Genomic DNA, 23,025 nt, shown 5'->3' with positions numbered 1-23,025 from the left:
TGCAACTGACGGCATGATCCGCATGTTTTAACCGCTTGTTACTGTATCCATGTGACGAGTACAAGGAGTCCGGACAGTGGTACTATGGTACGTGGTCAGTCACCCTACACCTGCATCGTAGTCCGGGATCGTAACCGGCAAATGTGTTTTCCACTAGGGGTTCCTGGTTACATTCTGTGTTCATGGATACCGCTTCTATTCAACCTAGACGAATCCCCTCAAGGATCTGCAAGTCCAGACAAGCCTAGCTCCGTCTTCCCAGTGGCATTATGTTATGTTTACGCTCTTCTTCAGCCTTATCCACCAGTCCTCGCGCGCAGTTTTTACCATCCGCTGTCTCTAAGTATATTCTGTCCTTCGCTACGTAGGTGATTGTAGGTGGCTTGCCGTTAGGACAGTCACAAAAGTGCCTCGTCGCCCAAGTGTCGTCGACAGCTGGTCAAAGTGCAGTTGTTTACAAATACTTTCCACGTCAGCCAGGGACTGCGCCATTGCCTACTCCGATAGCTCGCACGAGGTCGAGAGACTCGGTCATGGCTAACGTCCGGAAGCAGCTCACCCCACAACATACTTAAGTTAGCATACAAGCTGGGAAGGAACATAAGCTGGTCTAGACAGTCGGTTTCCACATTGAGTCAGCTTCCTGCTTGTATAAGACGAGGCGCTCTTTGCATCGACATTCGCTTTGTACGACTCTCGCTATCTCTTGAACCACCCTTCATCGGTATCAAACGAACTCCGTGAGGACCTACTCACAGTACAATGCTTCCCACAAAGCCGTTGTGGGCCTTGCCGGCTCTTTCGTTGGCTGCACTCGCCGCGGCAGACGTTCAGGAGAGGGATTCAAACGGGGGAATCTACAAGAACAACACGGACTGCTACCCTGCGACTGTGACGGAGACATCTGTGAGCACCTGCTATGAGACTGTCACAGAGACCTGCACAGAGACTGTACAGTAAGTTTGAATCCATAAATCAAGAACTGCTCGAATTCAGCTGACCTTTGGCAGTGATACTACAACTTACCTGTGAGTTCCGCGGTGCGGCTTTGGCTTTGGCTTCGGAATATTGACTCACTCAAAACAGAGACACGATAACTCTGTTTACAACAATCGATTACTTCTCCACCATCACGGACGAAGATACCACCACGTATTCCTCCCACGCCTGGGTTATAGTGTCAATGGTGGACTGACTGCGACATTAGGACAACTCAATATATCACGAAGACGACAACGTCCAGCGAGACATTCACAACGGTGCGTTTGGACTGTTATATTCTCTTGTATGCCAACTAATAGTTGCGCCAGTCATACCCGTACTATGTGACAATCTGCGCGGGATCGCCCGTTACGACGATCTATGGCTATGGCCACCCGACTTCAGACAAGAAGTGTGTCGTCAGCACTTCTTACGTCACTACCACTAAGGTCAGTATCTCGTGCTCTCTCGACTCACTCGAAGAACCATTGACCGAGAACCGGTCCGTCTGGGTCGACGAGTATTCGCAGCGGGAATAGGTTTTCCTGCGACTGCATCTTGCTAGACACGGAGCGGTCACTAACTGAAAACAGACCGCCACAAAGACCTTCGTTACAAGTGTGCCTACGACAGTGCCTACGACAGTTCGCATCACGGTGCCAACGACCAAGACTACCACAAAGAAGACGACAGAGACTGATACGACAACAACGTAAGTTTCCCTTTTTGTTATTTCCACACGACCCTTGGGCCAACTGTGGCAGTAAAGGCTACCCGTGATGGAGGTTGTTCAAACGAGGGACAACAAGTGGAATATAACAACAAGCGGAATATATACTGTTTTTAGCATAACCTGCTGGGACAGTAATTCTCCTCGTTTCTCCACTGGCAGTTAGCTGCTCCCTTTGTTTGCTCAGAGACCGCTTTTATTATTGACCGGCGGGTTTATTTGGGATTGTCTTGAGTTTACTAATGCGAATGTGGCAGTACGAGGGCAACGACGACGACGACAACCTACACCACTCTAGTTCCCACGACCCTCACGTCTACTTATACCTCTGTGACCACCGTCCCCACAACAATCACGGTGGATCATACTAGTATAACGACACGCTGGGACACGACCACGTAAGTCAGGTCTCCGAGTTCATCAATCAATCCCCTTGCTGCCCTGTGTCGGGCGCATAGAGATTGCCAGCGGTGCTCCGTTTCCCCTGAGATGCGACACAAGTTTTACTAACAATAAGTTTGCAGCTACTCGACTGTTTCCACTCTGACTACTAGTGTCCTAGTGACATCTATTGAAACCTACGTAACTACTACGACGGAAGTTTTGACCAGTGCGACTACAGACACTACAACGGACACGGTGACTGCCACGGACACGAAAACTACAACAGAGGTCTCAGTTTCTCCTACGACCGATACTGAATATATCACTGAAACGTCGAGCATTACATACACTACTACCTCGGTAATATCTCTTCCTGGATTCAGCACTACAAGTACTGTAAGTAGTTTCAAGGTTCCTCTTTGCCATTTAGAGTAAAGTGATCCGGGTCTTCTGCTTATATTGCTCAACATATACAACGTAATTACTAACTGGCTTCCTTGCAGTATGTAACGACGGAGGTTCTTACCACAACTCTGCCTGCATCGACGTCGTATATCACCGACACTACTACATATACGACAATCTCAACTCTCCCAGGTACTTCGGGAACGATCACAATCATCACAACCGAGCTTATTACTCTACCGGCATCGACAACAACAGAAATTACTACTGATGAGGAGACGTCGTTTATCACTGTGACTTCTCAAACTACTCACACAACAGTTTCGACTCTTCCGGGCTCCTCGGGGACAACTACATTTGTAACAACGGAGCTGCTTACGACAACACTGCCTGCGTCAACTGTGACGAAAACAACTCAGCTTCCAGGGTCTTTAACTACGTTATCAGGATCCACGCTCACTTCGCTCGTTACCATCAGCCAACTGGGTACAACATCTGTTCAGACCACTACTGTAACAGTTCCACCCCAGACAGTCACCTTGACAACTTCCATCATTGGGGACTTGACAATATGTCCAACCCCGACCAATGCGGCAGGATTTGCGATGCCTACTTACGATGCCAAATCCAACTTGACATGGGGTTGCCCCCCCGGTACCGTTTGCAGCCCGCCTTTACTGGGTGACTGCAACTTCTGGGCCGGTCCACCAGAGAAGGAATATGTTTGCGAGAGTCAGGCTTACTGTATTCCGTCGCCAGGATATACTCCGGTCAGCTGGCCGGAGAACAGCACTGGTTATTACCCTCCAACAAAAGGTTACTTCAATCTCCCGCCACCTGCCTTCGGGCTGAGCTACGACATCTTCGAGGAAGAATTCATTGTGAAAAAAGTCATTGATGCGAACGGCCACAAGTCGAAGACTACTATTACAACCGGAAACTGGGAATCACAGACCGATATCACGGAATACCCGCAAACTACTACTCTGAGTTACGCAAAGCGTGGTTATGCCGCAGGCTTCAGTCGACTCTCGAAGCGGGATTTGACAATCCCTGCGCTATGCTACGACTTATGCAATAATGTGAACCTTGAAGGGCAAAGCAAAGGCAAGTCGTATGAGTTATTATGTGCCGATGGAACTGCTTTCAGGAATGGTTACAACGCCTGCCTTGAGTGTATTAATGCGCATACAAACGACCAGGCCAACAGCGGGCGTGCTGTGGATAATCAACTCAACCAGTTCATCACCTTTTGCGACTTAACAGCGGCTGAGACAACTCAATCAAGTTCTGCGGCCGGTCAAGTCACAAACACATCACCAGCAGGTTCGACGGGCACCGGACAGCCCACACTAACGGAAACTTCCATCATGCCCATTACTTCAACCTCGGTGCCTGCGACTACTACCGCCTCCTCGACCACTTCATCGGAAACATCGGCCACCGAGGAGACGACCAGCACAGACGTGACCAGCACAGACGCGACCAGCACAGATACGACCAGCACAGATGCGACCAGCACAGATACGACCAGCACAGACGCGACCAGCACAGATACGACCAGCACAGACACGACCAGCACAGACACGACCGGCACAGTCGCTACCAGCACGCCGAGCAGCACCGAAGAAACCACATCACCCACTGCAAGTGAGACCGCACCTGGATCCTCGACTGCGACTGAAGTCTCCTCTGCGGCGGATACCAGCAGCGGCTCGGGTGGTACCACTTCGAGGGTCGAGTCAACAACCGCCCCGGGCACCACGGAGGAACCTACCACCACCACTTCCCCGACCGGCGGCTCCTCGCCCACGGTTTCGCCTACAGAAACAACCAGCGTTCCGGCAACTGTTAGTCCGGGTGCCGCGTCTCGACTCCACAATCCATCCACCTCGGCATCGTTCCTCTTCACGATCCTGGCTCTCATCTTCGCCTTCTAATTCATGCCATTTAACATTTCGATTGATTGGGAAATAATACCCACCCACCTCTTTCTTCGTGACAATCCTTTGATGATTTACGACTTTATTCGACTTTCATGACACTCCTTGTAAGGATGAGACATATCGCATCTTCGGGGTCGAAGCATCACACGGTGGTGATAAGAGCGGCTCACACACACTCCTTTTTGGCGGAGCATTTCAATGGTTTTAGACATTTGGTTTTCGGAATTTTGGATTTGGATGATACCCAACACATGACGATCCTTACGAGAGAGAGAAAGAGAGGCGAGTCCGCCAAAGCCGAGCTGATGACGCATATTATCAGGAAATAACTTTTTGCATTTCACTTCATAATAATGTAATGTTTTTCTGTTTCTTGGGAGAGAGAACGCATGGAAAAAGGTTGACATTTGTTGGTGGACTTCACACTTCAGAGTAGACATACTTCTTTGTGATTAATATTCCATGCCGAGGGGAGCGGGTGAAAGGGGAAACCCCATCCCATCATCCGGCACATAAACATACCATTTTGGGAAAGTTTGAGGAAGGGAAGGGGAGGGGAAGGTGATACTACCTCATGATTGACGGACGGTACATATAATAATGGAAGTGAGAGATTTTGGGTGACTACCTTACTATTTGTCGTTGTTGGTAAAGGTGACTAACCAACTACCCTTTGATGGATAGGAAGGTTTTCAGTGGAGCACTCGCATATGTGCGGATGAGCGTAACTTGAGTGAAAATACTGGAAGTCGTTTCGTATTTCCCTCCTCCCTCTGGATTGAGAAGGGGAAGTATGGTGAAAATGTGAGGTGCAATGATGAAATTGCTGCCTCGACCGCCGATCCTACGTATGGCACACGGGTGGTGGTGTCTCGTCAGAGAATCTGAGCGAAGACGTCAAACAGTGTGAAACGGACCAGATGCTGATAAGAGTGAGACGTTGACTGATAAAGAGACCAGGTAGCACTGATCATACCAGGGGGTCTAAGAACTACCTACTGCACCGTACTCAAGCAGAATATACTATAAGCTACAGTGTAAAACTTCTTGTCATCTCACGACAGCTGAATATTGGCAGTCGCGAACTGTGTCTGACAGTACGAAATATTACTATTTGCGGTACTTACTAGCCATTTAGTGGTTGTCTGGCGAACAGGCCTATCTGTCAGCTGGCACCCCGCCACTGCCGGCGCTGTTCAATGCTAGCGTCACCAGCATGAATCCTTGCTGCTGCCGCTGCTGGAGGAGGCAGTGAGTTGGCTGCATGATTTGGATTGTTGGAAGCGCCCCATGGAATCTCGAGAAACCTGAGGTGCACATTCTTTCTGTGTAAGAAACCTTTTTGTATACTTCAAGCCTGCCATCTTCGCACTTCCCAGACTACATACTGCCTCAGCAATCTGACCAAATCCGCGTCTTCCCCAGTACGTCATTTGCGGGTACTTTGAAGGGACAGCCTTGGTGGGGTTGTGAGCTCGACAACGCCACTTGGCAAGGACCGGACGTCAACATTTCCAAGCTGCACCAAATCCTCTACATCTTCACCACCCCCACCCACGCGCATTTTCTCAAGCATCCCATCTGTAGAAGCTTGAGGAACGGAAAACCATCAAACTGGGGAAGCGCAAAATCTCCAACGGAGACCTGCCTCTGTCCCCGAAGCGAATCACGATGGTATGTTGACTTGCCGCTCCGTTACGGGCCATCCTGTACCTTCGCTTTGGAATATGTTTGCCTTGAGCTCAGCTGGACTTGATCTTCCGCAATCGACTGAGTTACACGGGCACTCAGGATGTCCAAATATAGTTATCGAAGGCCGCGACTGACACGGATCTCCCTTTACAGGACACCAACATGACGTCCCCCCCTGAGGTTGACCTGGTCACCCGGCTACAGGTTGACGACTCTCAAATCGGCACCCACGAGATCGACGAATCCCTCTACAGCCGACAGCTCTACGTGCTGGGTCACGAAGCGATGAAGCGTATGGGTGCGTCCAACGTGCTCATCGTTGGTCTGAAGGGACTCGGAGTCGAGATCGCCAAGAACATTGCTCTTGCTGGTGTCAAGAGCCTGACCCTCTACGATCCCACACCCACCGCCGCCGCCGATCTATCCTCGCAGTTCTTTCTCCATCTCGAAGACATCGGCAAGCCTCGCGATGCGGTTACAGCCCCCCGTGTAGCCGAGCTGAATGCCTACACGCCCGTTAGCCTCCACAAGTCCTCCGGCCTGTCCGAGAATCTGTCGCAATTCGACAAATACCAAGTAGTCGTCCTGACCAACACGCCTTTGAAAGACCAGCTGGTTATTGGCGATTACTGCCACTCCAAAGGTATCTACGTTGTTTGCGCCGATACTTTTGGTCTGTTTGGCTCCATTTTCTGCGATTTTGGCGAGAAGTTCACCTGTCTGGACTCAACTGGCGAGAACCCTGCCAATGGTATTGTAGCAGGCATCGATGAGGAGGGGCTGGTCTCCGCTCTTGACGAGACGAGACATGGTCTGGAAGACGGGGACTATGTCACGTTCAGCGAGGTGGAAGGAATGGAGGCCTTGAATGGCGGAGAACCCCGAAAAATCACTGTCAAGGGCCCTTATACCTTCTCTATTGGAGAGGTTTCCGGACTAGGCCAGTACAAGCGCGGGGGTCTCTACCAGCAAGTCAAGATGCCAAAGTATCTGGATTTCAAGACCATATCAGCCGCCATGAGGGATCCTGAGTTTGTCATGTCTGACTTCGCCAAATTTGACCGACCTCAACAACTCCACGTCGGGTTTGAAGCTCTTCACGCTTTTTCTCAAGCACAAGGCAGATTACCTCGGCCTATGAATGAAGAGGATGCTACTGTTCTCGTGGCATCCGCCAAGGCCTTTGTTCAGAAAGAAAAGCTTGAGGTTGAGATCGACGAGAAGCTCATCAAGGAGCTCAGCTACCAGGCTACAGGAGATCTTAACCCCATGGCCGCGCTCTTCGGTGGTCTCACGGCCCAAGAAGTGTTGAAAGCCGTCTCCGGCAAGTTCCATCCCATCAAGCAGTGGTTCTACTTCGATTCCCTAGAATCCCTCCCCACTTCCACCGCCCGAACCGAAGAGCTGTGTAAACCCGTCGGCTCGCGCTATGACGGTCAGATCGCTGTTTTCGGAAAGGAGTACCAGGAGAAGTTGTCCAATATTCGACAATTCCTTGTGGGAGCTGGAGCTATCGGTTGTGAGATGCTGAAGAATTGGGCTATGATTGGGCTTGGTGTCGGTCCCAAGGGTCAGATTACTATCACCGATATGGATTCTATCGAGAAGAGCAACCTCAACCGCCAGTTCTTGTTCCGACCAAAAGATGTGGGTGGGATGAAGAGTGATTGTGCGGCGAATGCTGTTGTCGCAATGAACCCTGATCTGACGGGCCATATTATTTGCCTGAAGGATCGAGTCAGCCCGGAAACTGAACATATCTTTAATGAAGATTTCTGGAATGACCTGGATGGTGTTACCAACGCGTTGGATAACGTAGAGGCGAGAACTTACGTTGATCGACGATGTGTCTTCTTCCACAAGCCCTTGCTGGAGAGCGGAACCCTGGGTACCAAGGGTAATACTCAAGTCGTTCTTCCCCGCTTGACCGAGTCTTACTCCTCTTCGCACGACCCCCCCGAGGAGTCATTCCCCATGTGCACTCTGAGGAGTTTCCCGAACAAGATCGAGCACACAATCGCATGGGCTCGTGAGCTGTTTGAGGCGTCGTTCGTCAAGTCTGCCGAGACCGTCAACCTCTACTTGACTCAGCCTAACTATCTGGAGACAACACTGAAGCAAGGCGGCAATGAGAAGGCGACTTTGGAGACTATCAGAGATTACCTGGTGACAGATAAGCCGCTAACCTTTGAGGACTGCATTATCTGGGCTCGAATGCTGTTTGAAAAGCAGTATAACAACGCTATCCAGCAGCTCCTGTTCAACTTTCCCAAGGATTCTGTGTCGTCCACTGGTACCCCATTCTGGTCTGGACCAAAGCGAGCCCCTGACCCGCTTAAGTTTGACCCGAACAACGCCACTCACTTTGGATTTGTTGTTGCTGCTGCCAATCTCCATGCGTTTAACTACAATATCAACACCAAGGGCATTGACAAGGGCAGCTATCTCAAGGTCCTCGACAACATGATTGTGCCTGACTTCTCCCCTGACTCTAATGTTAAGATTCAAGAGAAGGACAGCGACCCGGTACGTCCGCAACGTATACTGTCTGCGACGTATGTACTAACTTGATATAGGTCCCGCCTGCTAACCAGGGTGCCTTCGACGATGAGTCCGAGCTGCAGAAGATCACTGACAGCATCCCGCCCGCTAACAAGATGGCTGGATTCAAGCTGACCGCCGTGGACTTCGAGAAGGATGACGACACGAACCACCATATTGATTTCATCACAGCTGCAAGCAACCTACGCGCCGAGAACTACAAGATCGAGCAGGCCGATAGACACAAGACGAAGTTTATCGCAGGCAAGATCATCCCAGCCATTGCCACAACCACAGCATTGGTAACGGGTCTGGTCGTTCTGGAGCTCTACAAGATCATCGATGGAAAGACCGACATTGAGCAATACAAGAACGGATTCATCAACCTGGCGCTGCCGTTCTTCGGCTTCAGCGAACCCATCGCGAGTCCAAAGGTGGAATACAAGGGACCGAACGGCAAGGTGACGCTCGACAAGATCTGGGATCGTTTTGAGTCGGAGGACGTGACGCTGGACGAGCTCATTGCCGACTTCGCCAAGAAGGGCCTCAGTATAACGATGCTAAGCTCCGGTGTTAGTCTACTCTACGCGTCCTTCTTCCCTCCCGCCAAGCTCAAGGAGAGAAAGAGCCTCAAACTCAGCCAGCTGGTTGAGACGGTGTCGAAGAAGCCTATCCCTGAGCACCAGAAGGAGGTCATCTTCGAGATGGTGGCTGAGGATGTGGATGAGGAAGATGTTGAGGTGCCCTATATCAAGGTCAAGATCCGGTAGATGATTTGTTTGGTCGCTGGAGGAGAGAATGGAGCAAGCACTGGGAGATGAGTAGTCGCACGAAAAGGGAGGCGGCCGCAGAGTAGACTCTGTATCCCCAATCAATGAATAAAGTAAAGGTATTCACACCGATTTAGTACCCGAGTGCGCAATCATACGACTCAACTATGGCAGAGGTATGGATAGTCTCTTGTGCGTTGTCCGCCTATGACACTGCTTGATTGGCGACAACAACTTTTACACAGATAACCCAAACCGACTTACTTACCAGTAACATACGTTTGTTCAACTATGGTCGACATTTCTACCGAGCCATCCAGGCGGTCTAAACTCAAATTCTGCCATAAGTGGCTTCATTCCGTACCGATAAGGTCATGTTTGGGTAGAAATGTCGATCGATATCAACGAGCTCTCCCCGCAGAGTTTTTTATCCTTCCAATATGTAAGTTAACGAGGTCCTCTTCATATCTGGAATCTTCATGACCACTGAAATGAAGGATTAAGGTCGGTAACTTTGGCATGGTTGAGTGACTCGACAATCGCCGCTTTCGCCGGCTCCAGTCCTCAAAACGTCCCGTTCGTCACAACTCCTCTACAAGGGAGCCCGTTCCTCATGGCCACGTTGTAGGGAATGTCGTGGAAATCGGCTCTTCCTACCGACACAAACCGTCGAGGCATAGTTTTGTATGCGTCTACTACTCTGATCCTGACGGCGACCCGCCTTCTTCATCGTAATAGAAGGACCTGTACCTCTTCGCCGACTCTCTCATCCAAGAGCTCGTCTATGTCGAGAAGGCTTCCCACGTTATGGCCATCGATTTGGAGAAGTATATCGCCTTCTTTGATCCTATTGAACGATGATACCTCCGAAGAACACGGTTCGCGACAGCTAAATCTTTTGCTGTCGGGAATAACCGTCTCATATTTTTCTCGATTGACAAGGTGACGCGCTGGCGGCAGTCGGAATAAGAGCACAGCTCAAATCGACTTTTTATATTCCCCCCTGGCAACCGGTTTTCCATCTATCAGGTACTGAATAGCACGGACGGCCCGATGAAGTGGCAGTAAGTAATCTGTTGCTGTGCCCCCATCCCACCGGCCATCATCGCGAGCACATTGCCATGCATGTCATGTCCATCATCGGGCTGCCCAAGCATCCTCCAACCGCCGATGCTCTCGCTTGGTAGTAGAGCGTATTAAAATCTTAATATGCGGCATTTTGTAGTTTTCTTCCCCCCCCCCTCTTCGTTTATTGATACGCATCACAGATCAGGCGCGGCTACATCATAGTCAAGTGTCCGTGACGCATCTGTAGTAGTAGCCCTTATCTCGGCCTGATACTCATTAGAAAATGCGTCTAGACAGTGTTTCTTTCTGTGTGATCGCGCGCACGTCATCATTGCATTCCATTGCTCTCATCTGAAGCTGCCCCCTTCTCGACCGCTGTCGGCGCAGCTTTCGCGCGATTGCATTTTTCATTCTCGTGCTTCAGGCCGTACTCCATCTCGAGTTTTTCTTGCAGCACAATCTCATCTTCGAACATGGATAAGAGGAAACCCACTCCCACATATGCAATATATATCTGAAAGACGCGTTGAAGGGCCTGGGAGTAGACAGAGCGTGTCTCGGCCTGGATCGCGGGTGGAAACTGTTTGACCTGCGCAGCCGATGCCGAGACATAGCCTCCTCCGCTGGCCATCATCTGAGCAGTCGCAGAATCCAAGATCTCATCAAGCAGTTGGCCGATCCGGTTGTTGAAGATACTCGCAATCGTGTTGGTAATAGTTAGGTACTTGGCTAGTCAATGCTCAATTAGAGAAATAGATCGAAACCAGCGGATATACTTACCGCCCTAAGAGAAATCGAACCGGCTAGCTACTGTCACAGCTCAACACTCTGTTACAAGCGCGTATCTCTATGTGAAGTTGTGATGTCTCCAAATCACCAGTCAGCTGTGCGGCTGAGCTTGCCCGAGTTGTTATCAAACGCGTTTGTTGTCAGCAGTTCGTCCGATTTCTTGGGCCCTTCGACGGACTCGACGGTCAGCCGAAACACTGTCTTATGCCAGAACTCTTTCATCCACGGTATGTGGACGGCAGATATGCTGATCTCGCTATTAAAGAAAGGCTCGGCCCGGGTGTCGTAACCGGGTCGATCAATAACACTTTCCGCCAAAGCCTTGGCGAGGAGGTGAGAGGGCGGGCATAAAACAGGAAGCTTCTCTTCGACGAAGGGGAACCAAGTAGGCACCAGCTCCTTATCATGTGCGTTATAAAAGCGCAGGATGACTTGCATCGCAAGACGATCTCTGCCGCCGTCGCCTAGCGGGTCGTGCAGGATCCAGAAATCAATATCTTCCCAGCAGAGGACCTTGTATGCCGCGCCCGTCCTCTTTCAGTCCGCCGCAAACCTAGCATTCCTTCGGGCGTGGTTGGACGTATTCGTCTGAGTTGTTGTCGACATCGTTATAGGTGTCGAGTTCTTCGTCGCACTCTTGAATCCTTTTCTTCACAGTTTTGAATTGGGCGTAGACCAACTCTTGCCTCCGACAACCCGTCGACATGAACACGATGCGGATGAGAGCATATTGAGACGATCAAGTCCGATCTTGAAAGTGATCGTATCCCAGAGCCAGCGGAAGTACGCAAGATAGGTGAACCCCGAGGGGCCGAGGTGTAAGTGACAAGCCTTACTTAAGCACCTGACCCAGGTGACTAAAAGTAGAATGACAATCAGACAGGTTCTACCCTACATTAGATCTGTGCCACGAAGTTTCGCTGGATTGTAAGTTTGCCGAATTCAATCCCGTCTTGAAAGCTTTCTCGACAGGCGAGGAGCGTGACCAAGACAACGCGACTCAACCAAGTCACACAAAAGGATAGTAAACCATCAATTACCTATCTTAGTCCATCTGATCAGATACACTTGCAATATAACAGATAGTCGCGTATCTTTTATATGATAGGCAATGACTGTATTATCTTGTTCTGTCTCCATAGTTGTATGGTCGAGTCGCTGTGGTTCGAGCTGCTCTCCTCCTATGTAGACATGTATAGGTCGTGAGCCATCATAGACATGGCTTCTCCGGCTCTCTATAACTGTGGACTATCGCTTATAGATGGCCAAGTGTCTGTGCCGTGGACACGTACCTATCTAACATGGCATTCATTATAACCCCTTGTATCTAACATAACATGTGGATGTCAAAGGTCTTCCGGGGTAGGCTGTCCTCCCCGTACTATGTATGCACCCGTTTCCCTTATACATAGTAACAGAGGAACGAGCGCACGTACTTATAACCCTTTCCCTCTCTTCATTAGTTTAGTATTTTTCAACGGAGATGGACTTATATTGTAACTTCGATTCCTACTCGCAGTACCTCTGTGCCTCGTCAAACTATTATCTATCTTAAATCCCTTCGTGAAACTTGTCAAACAAGCATGTACAGAAGGCGGCTAAGTTCATGAGGTGTCAAAAGCGTTATTTAAGCCTTAGAATACCTCTCTGGCTGAAGAGCTGCGACCTGGAAAGGATATCGCGTTGCTGTTGGTCCCTTCAGCTAGAAACGCCGAAAAGCGGTTGGCTGTCCGATCAACACTCAAACTGGTAGACGGAAGTTGGCCCTTGAAGCCTAAAATGAGAGGCTTCAGCCAAAGCGTTGCCGTAAGCTTCCCATGGATCCTAATGAGCGGTTAATGCAGATAGAGGACATCATTACACATAGCCAGCCAGATGAAGATGTGGACGAAGTAATGGAGCTAGCACCGCTACGCTTAACTCGCAGCCGTGCAATCTGACGCCTAACTCGCCAGAGAGAGTAAAACCAGCATCATTAGATAGCGCTTGGAATCATCTACAGGATAATCTATTAATTATATTGATTGCTTAATTATCTATTGAATGGTCCATAAGTAAATGTAGGGTGTTTATGTGGGGAAGATGTGTGAAATGTATGTGGTCGATGTTATCCAAAGCGAATAATTATTGAAAAGGGAATAGAGCACCGTCTCCATCTTCGGAATTCAACAAGTACTTTCCCTACACTTCATCCATGCCGCGGTAGCGCCAGTATTAATAGTGTACAAGGATAACCACCCCTCAGTCATTTTTACTGGAAAAGGGGAGTTGCACTCATAGGATGTATGAGAAAATAACCAAGTATGCGTGTACTGTAGAGAAATAGAGCTGACAGACGCTGTAGTGGCCGCACTGCGGACTTACTCGAGGGCTGCATACCCCACGCCTACAAATAAGTAAGTAGCCGTCAAATAGTCATATTACTGCCGAGTCTACCCCAGATACGTCCGTCTGGTTACCCGAACCGCTGTTTACCTACTTGTACTTATGATTTCCTTCGTACAATGCTCGAGGTGAACTTTTCTGTGGTTTCGTACCCCTGGTGTTGGATATTGCCACCTGGTAGGAATTCTGCCAGGTGATAGGTAGTCCATGACGGCTGGCGATATTTCTGCCGAGAACACGAGGACGACAAGACAGCGAGTCTCAACCAAGCAATACAAGAGCACATGCACAATTAACTCTCCAAATAATAACCAGTATAGAAGTAACGTGCGCAAGACCTGGCTCAAATCCTTGATGTCCGGATCCACACATTGGAAATACCCCCTAGAGTTACCTGACAGGATGGGTGGATGGAATTTCTAGTCCTGACACCGAGTCGACAAATCAATGCAGTATTCTGGACCAACACTTGTGTGGCGTACGTGTTTCCAATCAGCAGGAATCACTCACCACACTGCCGCTCGATATCACGGGCGACGAGACCCTAGCCGGTACCAACCAATAGGATGTGCCGGGCATGATTGAGCAGCGTAGGATGATTTACACCACTCCAGCGCATGGTCCAGTTGCAGTAGGATTACAGAACTTCAATTTCATCGAGATCCCGAGGGACGGCGCCTCGGGATGCCTACTTTTGTATGTATTGATTGGTTGCGCTGTTTACGACTCAGCCGCATATTCTTCTATCAGGAAGCCGGGCGCATAAACTGCGGGTGCGTTACGGTCCTGTTCTTCTCGCTATTCCTATTCCTCCTCGCTCTGATCATTATTGCTATTTGATGGACAAGAATAAACAGGGCGAACGGTGACACGGTATTTGTTCTACATCTCGCAACCAACCACAGCGACCGGCTGGGCGGGGCCGTAAGTACACGGCTCACATCATCGCCGGAATTATGGATCTGCCTAAGGCTAGTGAACTCGGCGTTCTGGCTGTTTCTGCGGCGGTCATCATCCTTACGACGTGCTGTTGGCTTGTTAGCAGGAAACCATCGAAAGCTAGCAGGAAATCCTCTGAAGATAGCAGGACTTTTCGCGTCCGCAACGTGCCTCTCCACTGGAAAGCAACCGATTTGCAGACCTTCCTGGCAGAGCATAGCAGCCCCACCGTTAAGTCCATCGCTACCGAGATCCACAGTGGTTCTAACACCGGCACGGTCACCTTCAAGGACGTCCCCCTCCCACTCCAAGCAAGCCACCCCTGGGATATACCGTTGTCGCTACCATCCGAAGACCAGCCTTTCCGCGACCAATATCTCACGCTCGACGATGGTTTCCTCGGCATCACCACCCTCTACAACCCTCTCCCGGAGGACCACAAAGTCGAGTAAGCAGGCCAGTCTTCTAGAGTAGGATTCCGCGCTAAATATATTGCAGTGTTATCGCAGTCTCTGGTCTTGGCAGTCACGCTTTTGGATCGTTCAAGGAAAGGGGAACTGATTTCATGTGGTTACGAGACGCCCTTCCATATGATGTCACCTCCAAGGACACAGGCCGTCCGATGGCGCGAATGATCGTCTATGGACATGAATCAACCGTTGAGCAAAGCAAGAACATGCAGAACCTGGAGGATATGTCAACATCGTTTCATGATAGCCTGCTGGCGCTGGCTAGGGCTCCCACAGTACGACCGATTATTTTAGTCGCCCACAGCCTAGGAGGGCTGATCGTTAAACAGGTATGTTCTATCTGAAGTTATGCGTATAGAATCTAACAATTCCAGGCCTTAATATCACTGTCCAAGTCGAAGAACGAGGACGATCTAACGCTTTTTCGAGCAATGTATGGGATAGTCTTCTTTGGAGTTCCACACGATGGCATGCAGATCAAGTCCTTGATCCCCATGGTCGGTGACGGGCCGAACCGTTTTCTTGTGGAGTCTATCAGCAGCATCAATTCCCAGATTCTTAGTATCCAACAGCGAGAGTTCTCCAAGGCCTTAGGCGGGCAGGGCGACTCGGAGATTATCTGCTTCTACGAGACACTGATGTCGCCCACAGCAAGAAAAGCACGTAAATATATATCTGTTTAACGAAGATGTACTAATATAAAATAGGATGAGTTCGGTGAATGGAAAATGATTGGACCATCCGAATTACTTGTCACCAAGTTCTCAGCGACGCACTGTCGCTCATGGGAAGTTGGCCCGGAGCATATATGTGCCGTTGCTCGCACGCATTCCGACATGGTGAGGTTTCGGCGCAATGACCACGAGTACGATAATGTTCGTGAGAGGCTTAAGGGCCTTGCTCAACGAGCGCGTGTGCGAATATCTGTATCTAATCAAACCTGTACGTCCTAGTAATATTTTAGCAAAACTTATTCTAATGGCTTCAAGACGTCTCGAGGGATCCTCAAGCCAAGGATTGCTGGCGCGACCTGTTCTTGACCGACCCATTAGAAGACAAGAACAACTTGAAACGAAAAAAGGGCAGTCGTGCTCCAAACACATGCGAGTGGATCCTCGAGACTGAAGACTTGATTGCCTGGCAAAAGTCAGGTCCGATCCTATGGCTATTCGGGAATCCTGGGACAGGGAAATCAATCATGTCGATATTCCTTGCCGAGAATTTGTCGGAGTTCTCTACTACAGAGCGCAAGACAATCATGTACTTCTTCTGCGATTCGAGTTTTGAAAAGCGCAAGACTGCTACAGGAGTCATTAGGGGGCTTCTCTATCAGCTCGTCAAGCAGTATCCGGCGCTACTTAAATATGTACTGCCACAATACCACGAACGCGGGGCAGACTTGTTCACGTCATTTGACGCTCTCTGGACAATATTCATGAACGCCGTCGCAGATACAGCCACAGGTCAAAAATATTGCATTATCGATGCCTTGGATGAGTGTGACCAAGAGTCTCAGAATACGCTGCTGAGGCAGTTTCAGGAGTCGTTCGACCCTAAGAGCTCTTCAGGCCATACATTGAGCATCCGCATGTTGATAACCAGTCGACCATATCCAGAGATTCGCGAGTACCTCGGGGGGTTTGCCAAGAAAGACTTGGCTTCTTTTCCAGAGGCAGTACTGGATATCAGAAAATTTATCGAAAGCAAAATGGCAGACCTCCAGCAAAGGAAAAGCTACACAGACAAGGTAAAGGAGAAGGCCGCACAGTTACTGGAGACAAAGGCAGAAGGGACCTTTCTTTGGGTCGGCATGGCCTGCAAGGAACTTGATCCAGTCGCTTCAAAAGATGCCGTCAAAATTCTGGAAGACTTGCCACGAGGACTTCTACAACTGTACGGGGATCTTCTTAATAAAGCCTTCAAGTTGGAAGGTAAGAGGCAGACAATCGAACGCATTTTGAACGTCGTCGCAGTTTCTTTACGACCGTTGACGATACTAGAGCTTGCGGAAGCTTGCCAACTACATCAAGGGCAGGAAGAAAAAGAACGGGTCCAATTTACGATCGAGGAAGTGGAATCTTGCCGCATGCTAGTGGTTGTTCAAGATACGACGGTCGTTCTACTCCACCAGTCAGTCAAGGATTTCCTATTCGAGTATGACATCAAACAGTTAGAGGCCCATGCAAACCTCGCATATCGATGCATTGAGTACCTCAGCACGCAGTTTCATTTGGAGGAGGATGATCTTGCATCCGACAGGTTCCTATCATATTCGACAGATTTCTGGCCTGAACATGCAAAGAGGGCAGATTACGTGTTCCATGTCAAGGACGCGCAGGCTGAATTCTTTAGTCTTGACTCGAAATATCTGGAAGCTTGGCGAACTCGATATACTAACAGGGGATTTATGGATCGTCGTCTTCCGAAGGATTTCTCCATCCTCCATATAGCTGCAATGTGGGGAATCCGAAGTATTGTCGATTACGTCCTGAAAAAGGGACTTGGTTACGAGCATACATCAGGAGCAGGAATGCGACAGAAAATGACAGGATTTGACGACAAAAACCACGCCGATAATGAGAGAGTAACACCACTCGAAGTAGCAGCATATTCAGGGAACAGTACGGTCATTAACTGTTTTTTAAAATACGCAGTAGAAACAATGGAGATCAGGGAAGCAGTGCTAAATGCTGCAGCTAGAAACGAAGGTCAGGGTAAGAAGGTATTGAGATTACTTCTCGACCGGAAGGGAGACCAGATCACTATTACGGACGGTGTGGTCAAGGCTGCAGCTAGAAACGAATATCAGGGTGAGGAGGTATTGAGACTACTTCTCGACCGGAAGGGAGACCAGATCACTATTACGGACGGTTTAGTCGAGGCTGCAGCTGAAAACGAAGATCAGGGTGAGGAGGTGATGAGACTACTTCTCGACCGGATGGGAGACCAGATCACTATTACAGACGGTGTAGTCGAGGCTGCAGCTGGAAATAAATATCAGGGTAAGGAGGTATTAAGACTACTTCTCGACCGGAAGGGAGACCAGATTACTATTACGGAAGAGGTTGTGTACACTATTACAGAAAGCTTCGGTCAGCAGATTGTAAGACTGCTTCTCGACCGGAAGGGTGACCAGATCACTATTACGGACGGTGTGGTCGAAGCTGCAGTTAGATAGCCTTTTGGTGCAAAACTGTATTATGGGACTTCATCTCATACCTAAGGGCTACCGACTTGATGAACCCAGCTGTGTTGTGAATAGTAAGCCGAGTAGGGGAGACAATGGCGTTGGCGGTACTGCGCAAGGTCTCGTCCCATAGGGACGAGCTGAATTCATTTCCATCTGTATGAACTTTTTCCATCTTCAAGCAGCTTTCCTAGCAATTATTGCTGTATTTATGTCCAGTAGAAGAGAGAGGCAGAAGAGTTTACTGGCCTAATATAGGGAACTATTTGAACCTTTATAGGTCGTTCCTGCTTAGTGTAAATGCGTGTATTGGCTCCTCGGTTTGCTCTTATCCCGCATCAAACCTGTTTGAGATATCTCAATTGTCACGCAGAGTCACTCTACCAAAGGTGGGGAACACGAGCTGATTCAAACCGTGTCGGAGACGATCCAGACAAGCAACTATCCATGATGCTAGTGCAGTAATCCGCACATCGATATCAGTCTTGCAGAGCACGTTACAATAAAATCAACGATAGTCAATCTCGGGCAGCCACTTAGCCAGTTTCCGCATCAATTGCACCCCGGATCTCCTCTCAGTGGAAATGGGCGATGGAGAACGCCCTATGGGGACTAGAATTCCCTTTGAGAAAGCACTGCATGGGAGTTGCTTTGATATTTATACATCTGTCGCCGTCGCTGCGTCATTCTTCCTAGGCATCGCTGCTTGGTTGCCTCATTGAAGTCCCTCGCTTGTCTGAAGCCTACACTTGGTACAGCTACTCTAATATGTGATCATACTCAGGTATGATACAAACACTGCCACTCTGCTTACGAGTCTAACCCTGTTAGGTCGAGTATTCCTACGACCACCTCCGGTTCCTCGTCTCAGGCTGGTGCCCCCGTTACGAACGAACACACCGAGTGTGACCACAGAACCTCAGTGCCATCGAATTCAAGTAGTCTTCGAATTTTTTCGACGGGGTTCAGGCTGACAAAGCTTTTTATTTGCCACTTAAGGAACGACGAAAAGTGCAGTAAGTCAATAGATCCTCGACCGAAACAGACCTTTAATTCAGTGAAATACTATGTATTGGCGGATGAGGTTCATCCTTCTACACCCCACTTCTGACAGGGGGCTATTAGTGATGACTTACAGAGCAATGGTCTCGGCACGAAAGCTAATACTCCACTTTACGTCAGGATTGGTGATTCCTGCCCCGCGGAGCTTCCACAAAGCACCATGGATGATTCGCGACCATTGTTAGAGATTACTTACCACGCATTCGGGAAGTTCTGCTTAGTGTGACAGTCAGCAACCACACTAGAGAGCAGTTCGCATGTGTGCTTGCTGGGGATTTGTCGTAGGGCAGAGTAGGTTGTGCAAAAAAGGTCCTGGCGTCCCACCTTATCAGACCCCTCATCTGAAGCTTGTCGTTCATGACATCTAGAGCGCTTTCTCGTGTTGCGAAATCGTCTGGGTTGAGAAACTTCTCGTTATCCAGAGCTTCTTGTGGTCGATCATCTTGCTTGCCAGCATCGTCACCTCGTCCTGAATCAGTATTCGTAGCTCCGAGCTTGTGCTATTTGAGTACGCAATACAGAATGGTGAGTAAACAGCCATGGACACTGTCCAGCTTTATACATAGGATCACCACGACTCTTTGTTCAGAGCTCTCGGTTTATCAGTTGTTGGAAACCCCAGCTAATAAACACTCAAGTCTCCAACCGCTTCCAAGATCACGGAGTGGGTCAAGCCGGGCGACAAGAGTGGCGAGTTCAAACGGCAGGCAAGCTCGTTCCGCAACTGGATCTCGACGGAATCGGGCGCACAGTTTCCCCCTGAAAAGGGCCGCTATCATCTCTACGTCAGCTACGCATGTCCGTGGGCCCACCGGATCCTGATCGTGAGGAAGCTGAAGGGACTGGAGGAATACATCAGCTTCTCGGTGGTACATTGGCATATGGGCGAGAAGGGTGCTTTCACCCCTACCCCCTATCCCCTGAAGTAGCTTGAACTTCGAGACCTGAAACTAACACAAATTCTTCCTTTTACCAGGCTGGCGCTTCCCCAACCCCCAGGACACCGACGCCGAGGGCGAAAACGTAATCCCCGACCCCATCCCAGGCCACAAGTCCTTCACCCACCTACGCGACGTCTACTTCAGTGTTGACGCCAACTACGGGGGTCGTTTCACGGTCCCCGTGCTCTTCGATAAGATTCAAAACACCATCGTCAACAACGAGAGCAGTGAGATCCTGCGCATGCTCGGCACCGCCTTCAACGACCAACTCCCCGCGGAGTACGCAAAAGTCGATCTATACCCTGAATCTTTACGAAACAACATTGACGAGACGGGCGAATGGACCTACGATCTGATTAACAACGGCGTCTACAAAAGCGGGTTCGCCACGACGCAGGAAGCGTACGAGCGGAATGTGACAGCGCTGTTCGAGGCGCTGGACAAGGCCGAGAAACACCTCTCTTCGATCGCCACCTCCAGTTCCTCCAAGGGACCCTACTACTTCGGCGAAACGCTCACCGAAGCCGATATCAGGCTTTACGTAACGCTGATCCGGTTTGATCCCGTCTACGTCCAGCACTTCAAGTGTAACATCCGGGATATTCGCTCGGGCTACCCGTACTTGCACAAGTGGATGCGGAACTTGTACTGGAATGTGCCCGCGTTTAGGGACACGACGAATTTCTTGCATATTAAGAGGCATTATACTCAGAGCCATACGCAAATAAATCCCCATTCCATCACACCTGTGGGGCCAGTTCCGGATGTGTTGCCTTTGAGGGAGGAGGTTGCTATTGTTGGAGCGAAGATTTAGGGGTTGAATGGAGAGGAGAGAGGCCAGGGAGAGGCTGCTAGCGATTGTTAGATAAACTGGACAACTGGATAAGACTCTTCAATACAATCTTAACCCTCACAAAGGACTCAATGTTAGTTTCAACATCGTTAGGAACAGCGCATGATAAGCTGGATTCCAAATGCTTACTCCCTTTCCCTCGAAAATCTTGAACTACAGCGTTAACCCTCAAAGGACTTGATACCAGCTGCAAATACCACAACAGAGCGAAGAGGTTTCACGACCCTCACTAAGGGTTTGATATCAGCTACTCATGCTATGTGTGAGCTGCTGAGCTGTGTAGCATATGACGAGACGCATTTACTGCAACTCCAACTCTCACAAAAAGTATCGATATCAGTCATACCACGGCAGGGCGGCCTCGCTAACAGTTCATTTCGAGATTCCCCCGCCTGAAGGGCATTTCAAACAGCTACACATATTATGACAAGGGTGGTAGGTGAGTGATGCTGTTGCGTTGGCGCAGGCACACCAGGCGAATGTTCCTGTGACGCCGGATTTCACTGCAATTTTGATCCTCACGAAGGGCGTCCATTTCAGTTGTACTACGTACTCCACCATACATGCCAGCGTGTCGCTTTTGCTTCACCACCATGTTAACCCTCATAAGAATATTTTTATTAACTTCACCAGGAAAGACATGCCACGGGGAAAACGAATATAATGCGATCTTGCCCCTCATGGAGGTATTGATGTGAGGTACAGCATAGCCACGCTTGGCCCCTTCACTGCAATATTAACTCCCATGAAGAGCATTGATACCACTTTTTACACTATGACTGGGCAACTAGACTGTCTGAAGAATTACCGTGTGGCAAAAACACTTGACCCAAATTTTGACGATCGTGGGTGAACTCAGTTGCGGCATAGCCTCGCTTGGCTGCTTCACTGAAGGAATGCCACGGGGCGAACCAATATGAAATAATATTAAATACGCCGTAGGTGTTAACCCTCGGTACCTCTACAAGTACTCCCTTAAGGGGCTATAGATGATATAGCGGGCCCTTAAGCCGCGTCGGGCGGTTATACAGGTAAACTTGTAGCCAAACGACTACTAAACCTCCTGTCCCTCCCTAAGTCTGTGCTACAACCCCTGCCTGAACTACCGATAAGTGTGGTAATGTGGCACTTAAATTCGTCCTCAGGGGTGGGATGCTGCTGATGTGCAGAAGATGCTCGACTATTTTTTTGTCGCGACAAGTCGTAGTATCTGCTAATTGGGGTTCTCGTCGAGCGTATACATCTCAACCATACGCTCAAGTGGATAGACCGTAACGTGGTCTAGACGCTCGCAAGAATCGCGGCGAGGGGGCGTGCTGCGCGCCTTCTATCGTGAGGGTCCGATAAGGGGTCGGATTAACGATTCGAATTCTGGACCGGCTGTCGAGTTATATTCCGCCGACGTAGTGCTTGACGGTCGACTGGCTAGGATGCTCGTAATCCTAAACTGCACCAATCTCCCTATTATCGCTAGGTAGGCGAAGTCAACAAGGTGGGCAGCGCGCCGTAAGGGTTGACTAAACCCCCTTGTGTGTCAGCTGCGGGATTCGAACCCGCGACTCGTCACCAACCCAAGTGGGCGAGGCTCAAATCGGGACTTATCTACCAGCGAAGTGACCAACTACACCAGCCGACCAACCAATATGATATGATCTTGCCCCTCATGGAGGTGTTGATCTGATGTATAGCGTAGCCACGCTCGGCTATTCCACTGCAACAGTAGCCCTCGCGAAGAGCACCAATACTACTTACTTACTTGCACTATGGCCGGGCGACTAGACTCTCTGGAAATTGCCATGAGGCAAAACACATGAACCAGTTTGAACTGTCGTAGATGAACTTAGTTGCAGCAAAGCCACACTTGGCGGCTTCACTGCAAAGT

General features: G+C 49.6%; 7 protein-coding genes and 1 non-coding gene across 8 annotated transcripts; 6 read left to right on the top strand and 2 right to left on the bottom strand.

The window, feature by feature from the left end:
- Positions 1–762: 762 nt before the first annotated feature.
- On the top strand, positions 763–4,440 carry BCR38DRAFT_484360 (uncharacterized protein; the record flags this gene model as incomplete). The annotated part of the gene is made up of 9 exons (XM_040863736.1): positions 763–956; positions 1,011–1,028; positions 1,087–1,152; positions 1,208–1,259; positions 1,311–1,430; positions 1,575–1,693; positions 1,969–2,109; positions 2,236–2,491; positions 2,599–4,440. 9 exons carry the CDS (start codon positions 763–765, stop codon positions 4,438–4,440), a joined length of 2,808 nt encoding a protein of 935 aa, XP_040716037.1.
- A 1,860-nt stretch (positions 4,441–6,300) lies between these two features.
- Positions 6,301–9,449, top strand: BCR38DRAFT_484359 (putative ubiquitin-protein ligase; the record flags this gene model as incomplete). Its single annotated transcript, XM_040863735.1, has 2 exons — positions 6,301–8,664; positions 8,715–9,449. 2 exons carry the CDS (start codon positions 6,301–6,303, stop codon positions 9,447–9,449), a joined length of 3,099 nt encoding a protein of 1,032 aa, XP_040716036.1.
- A 1,941-nt stretch (positions 9,450–11,390) lies between these two features.
- BCR38DRAFT_484358 (uncharacterized protein) lies at positions 11,391–11,744 on the bottom strand (the record flags this gene model as incomplete). The annotated part of the gene is made up of 1 exon (XM_040863734.1): positions 11,391–11,744. The coding sequence occupies one exon, from the start codon at positions 11,742–11,744 to the stop codon at positions 11,391–11,393; it is 354 nt and encodes a 117-aa protein (XP_040716035.1).
- Positions 11,745–14,381: 2,637 nt separating this feature from the next.
- Positions 14,382–16,176, top strand: BCR38DRAFT_186225 (uncharacterized protein). Its single transcript, XM_040853972.1, has 4 exons — positions 14,382–15,078; positions 15,129–15,429; positions 15,475–15,759; positions 15,808–16,176. Exons 1-4 carry the CDS (start codon positions 14,648–14,650, stop codon positions 16,051–16,053), a joined length of 1,263 nt encoding a protein of 420 aa, XP_040716034.1. The 5' UTR covers positions 14,382–14,647; the 3' UTR covers positions 16,054–16,176.
- A 182-nt stretch (positions 16,177–16,358) lies between these two features.
- BCR38DRAFT_340958 (uncharacterized protein) lies at positions 16,359–17,480 on the top strand (the record flags this gene model as incomplete). The annotated part of the gene is made up of 1 exon (XM_040855828.1): positions 16,359–17,480. A coding segment is annotated over one exon (1,122 nt), but the record flags the coding sequence as incomplete, so codon positions are not given.
- Positions 17,481–17,828: 348 nt separating this feature from the next.
- Positions 17,829–18,313, top strand: BCR38DRAFT_431209 (uncharacterized protein; the record flags this gene model as incomplete). The annotated part of the gene is made up of 1 exon (XM_040860087.1): positions 17,829–18,313. A coding segment is annotated over exon 1 (257 nt), but the record flags the coding sequence as incomplete, so codon positions are not given.
- A 1,558-nt stretch (positions 18,314–19,871) lies between these two features.
- BCR38DRAFT_408640 (glutathione S-transferase) lies at positions 19,872–21,104 on the top strand (the record flags this gene model as incomplete). Its single annotated transcript, XM_040858288.1, has 3 exons — positions 19,872–19,874; positions 19,988–20,243; positions 20,326–21,104. The coding sequence occupies 3 exons, from the start codon at positions 19,872–19,874 to the stop codon at positions 21,102–21,104; spliced, it is 1,038 nt and encodes a 345-aa protein (XP_040716031.1).
- Positions 21,105–22,675: 1,571 nt separating this feature from the next.
- BCR38DRAFT_t162 lies at positions 22,676–22,778 on the bottom strand. Its single transcript has one exon. It is a non-coding gene; the product is annotated as a tRNA-Thr (tRNA).
- Between the last annotated feature and the right edge of the window lie 247 nt (positions 22,779–23,025).

This window comes from Pseudomassariella vexata (assembly GCF_002105095.1).
Source record: "Pseudomassariella vexata strain CBS 129021 chromosome Unknown BCR38scaffold_6, whole genome shotgun sequence".
Taxonomy (NCBI): Eukaryota; Fungi; Ascomycota; class Sordariomycetes; order Amphisphaeriales; family Pseudomassariaceae; genus Pseudomassariella; species Pseudomassariella vexata.
Note: the sequence above shows the minus strand (reverse complement) of the source record. Positions and strands in the feature narration are given on the sequence as shown.

Bases quoted from the DNA above. Each gene is read 5' to 3' on its own strand.
- BCR38DRAFT_186225 (XM_040853972.1), top strand. From the start codon at position 14,648: ATGGATCTGCCTAAGGCTAGTGAACTCGGCGTTCTGGCTGTTTCTGCG. The intron at 15,079-15,128 runs GTAAGCAGGCCA...AATATATTGCAG, and splicing joins CCGGAGGACCACAAAGTCGA to TGTTATCGCAGTCTCTGGTC. The intron at 15,430-15,474 runs GTATGTTCTATC...TAACAATTCCAG, and splicing joins GAGGGCTGATCGTTAAACAG to GCCTTAATATCACTGTCCAA.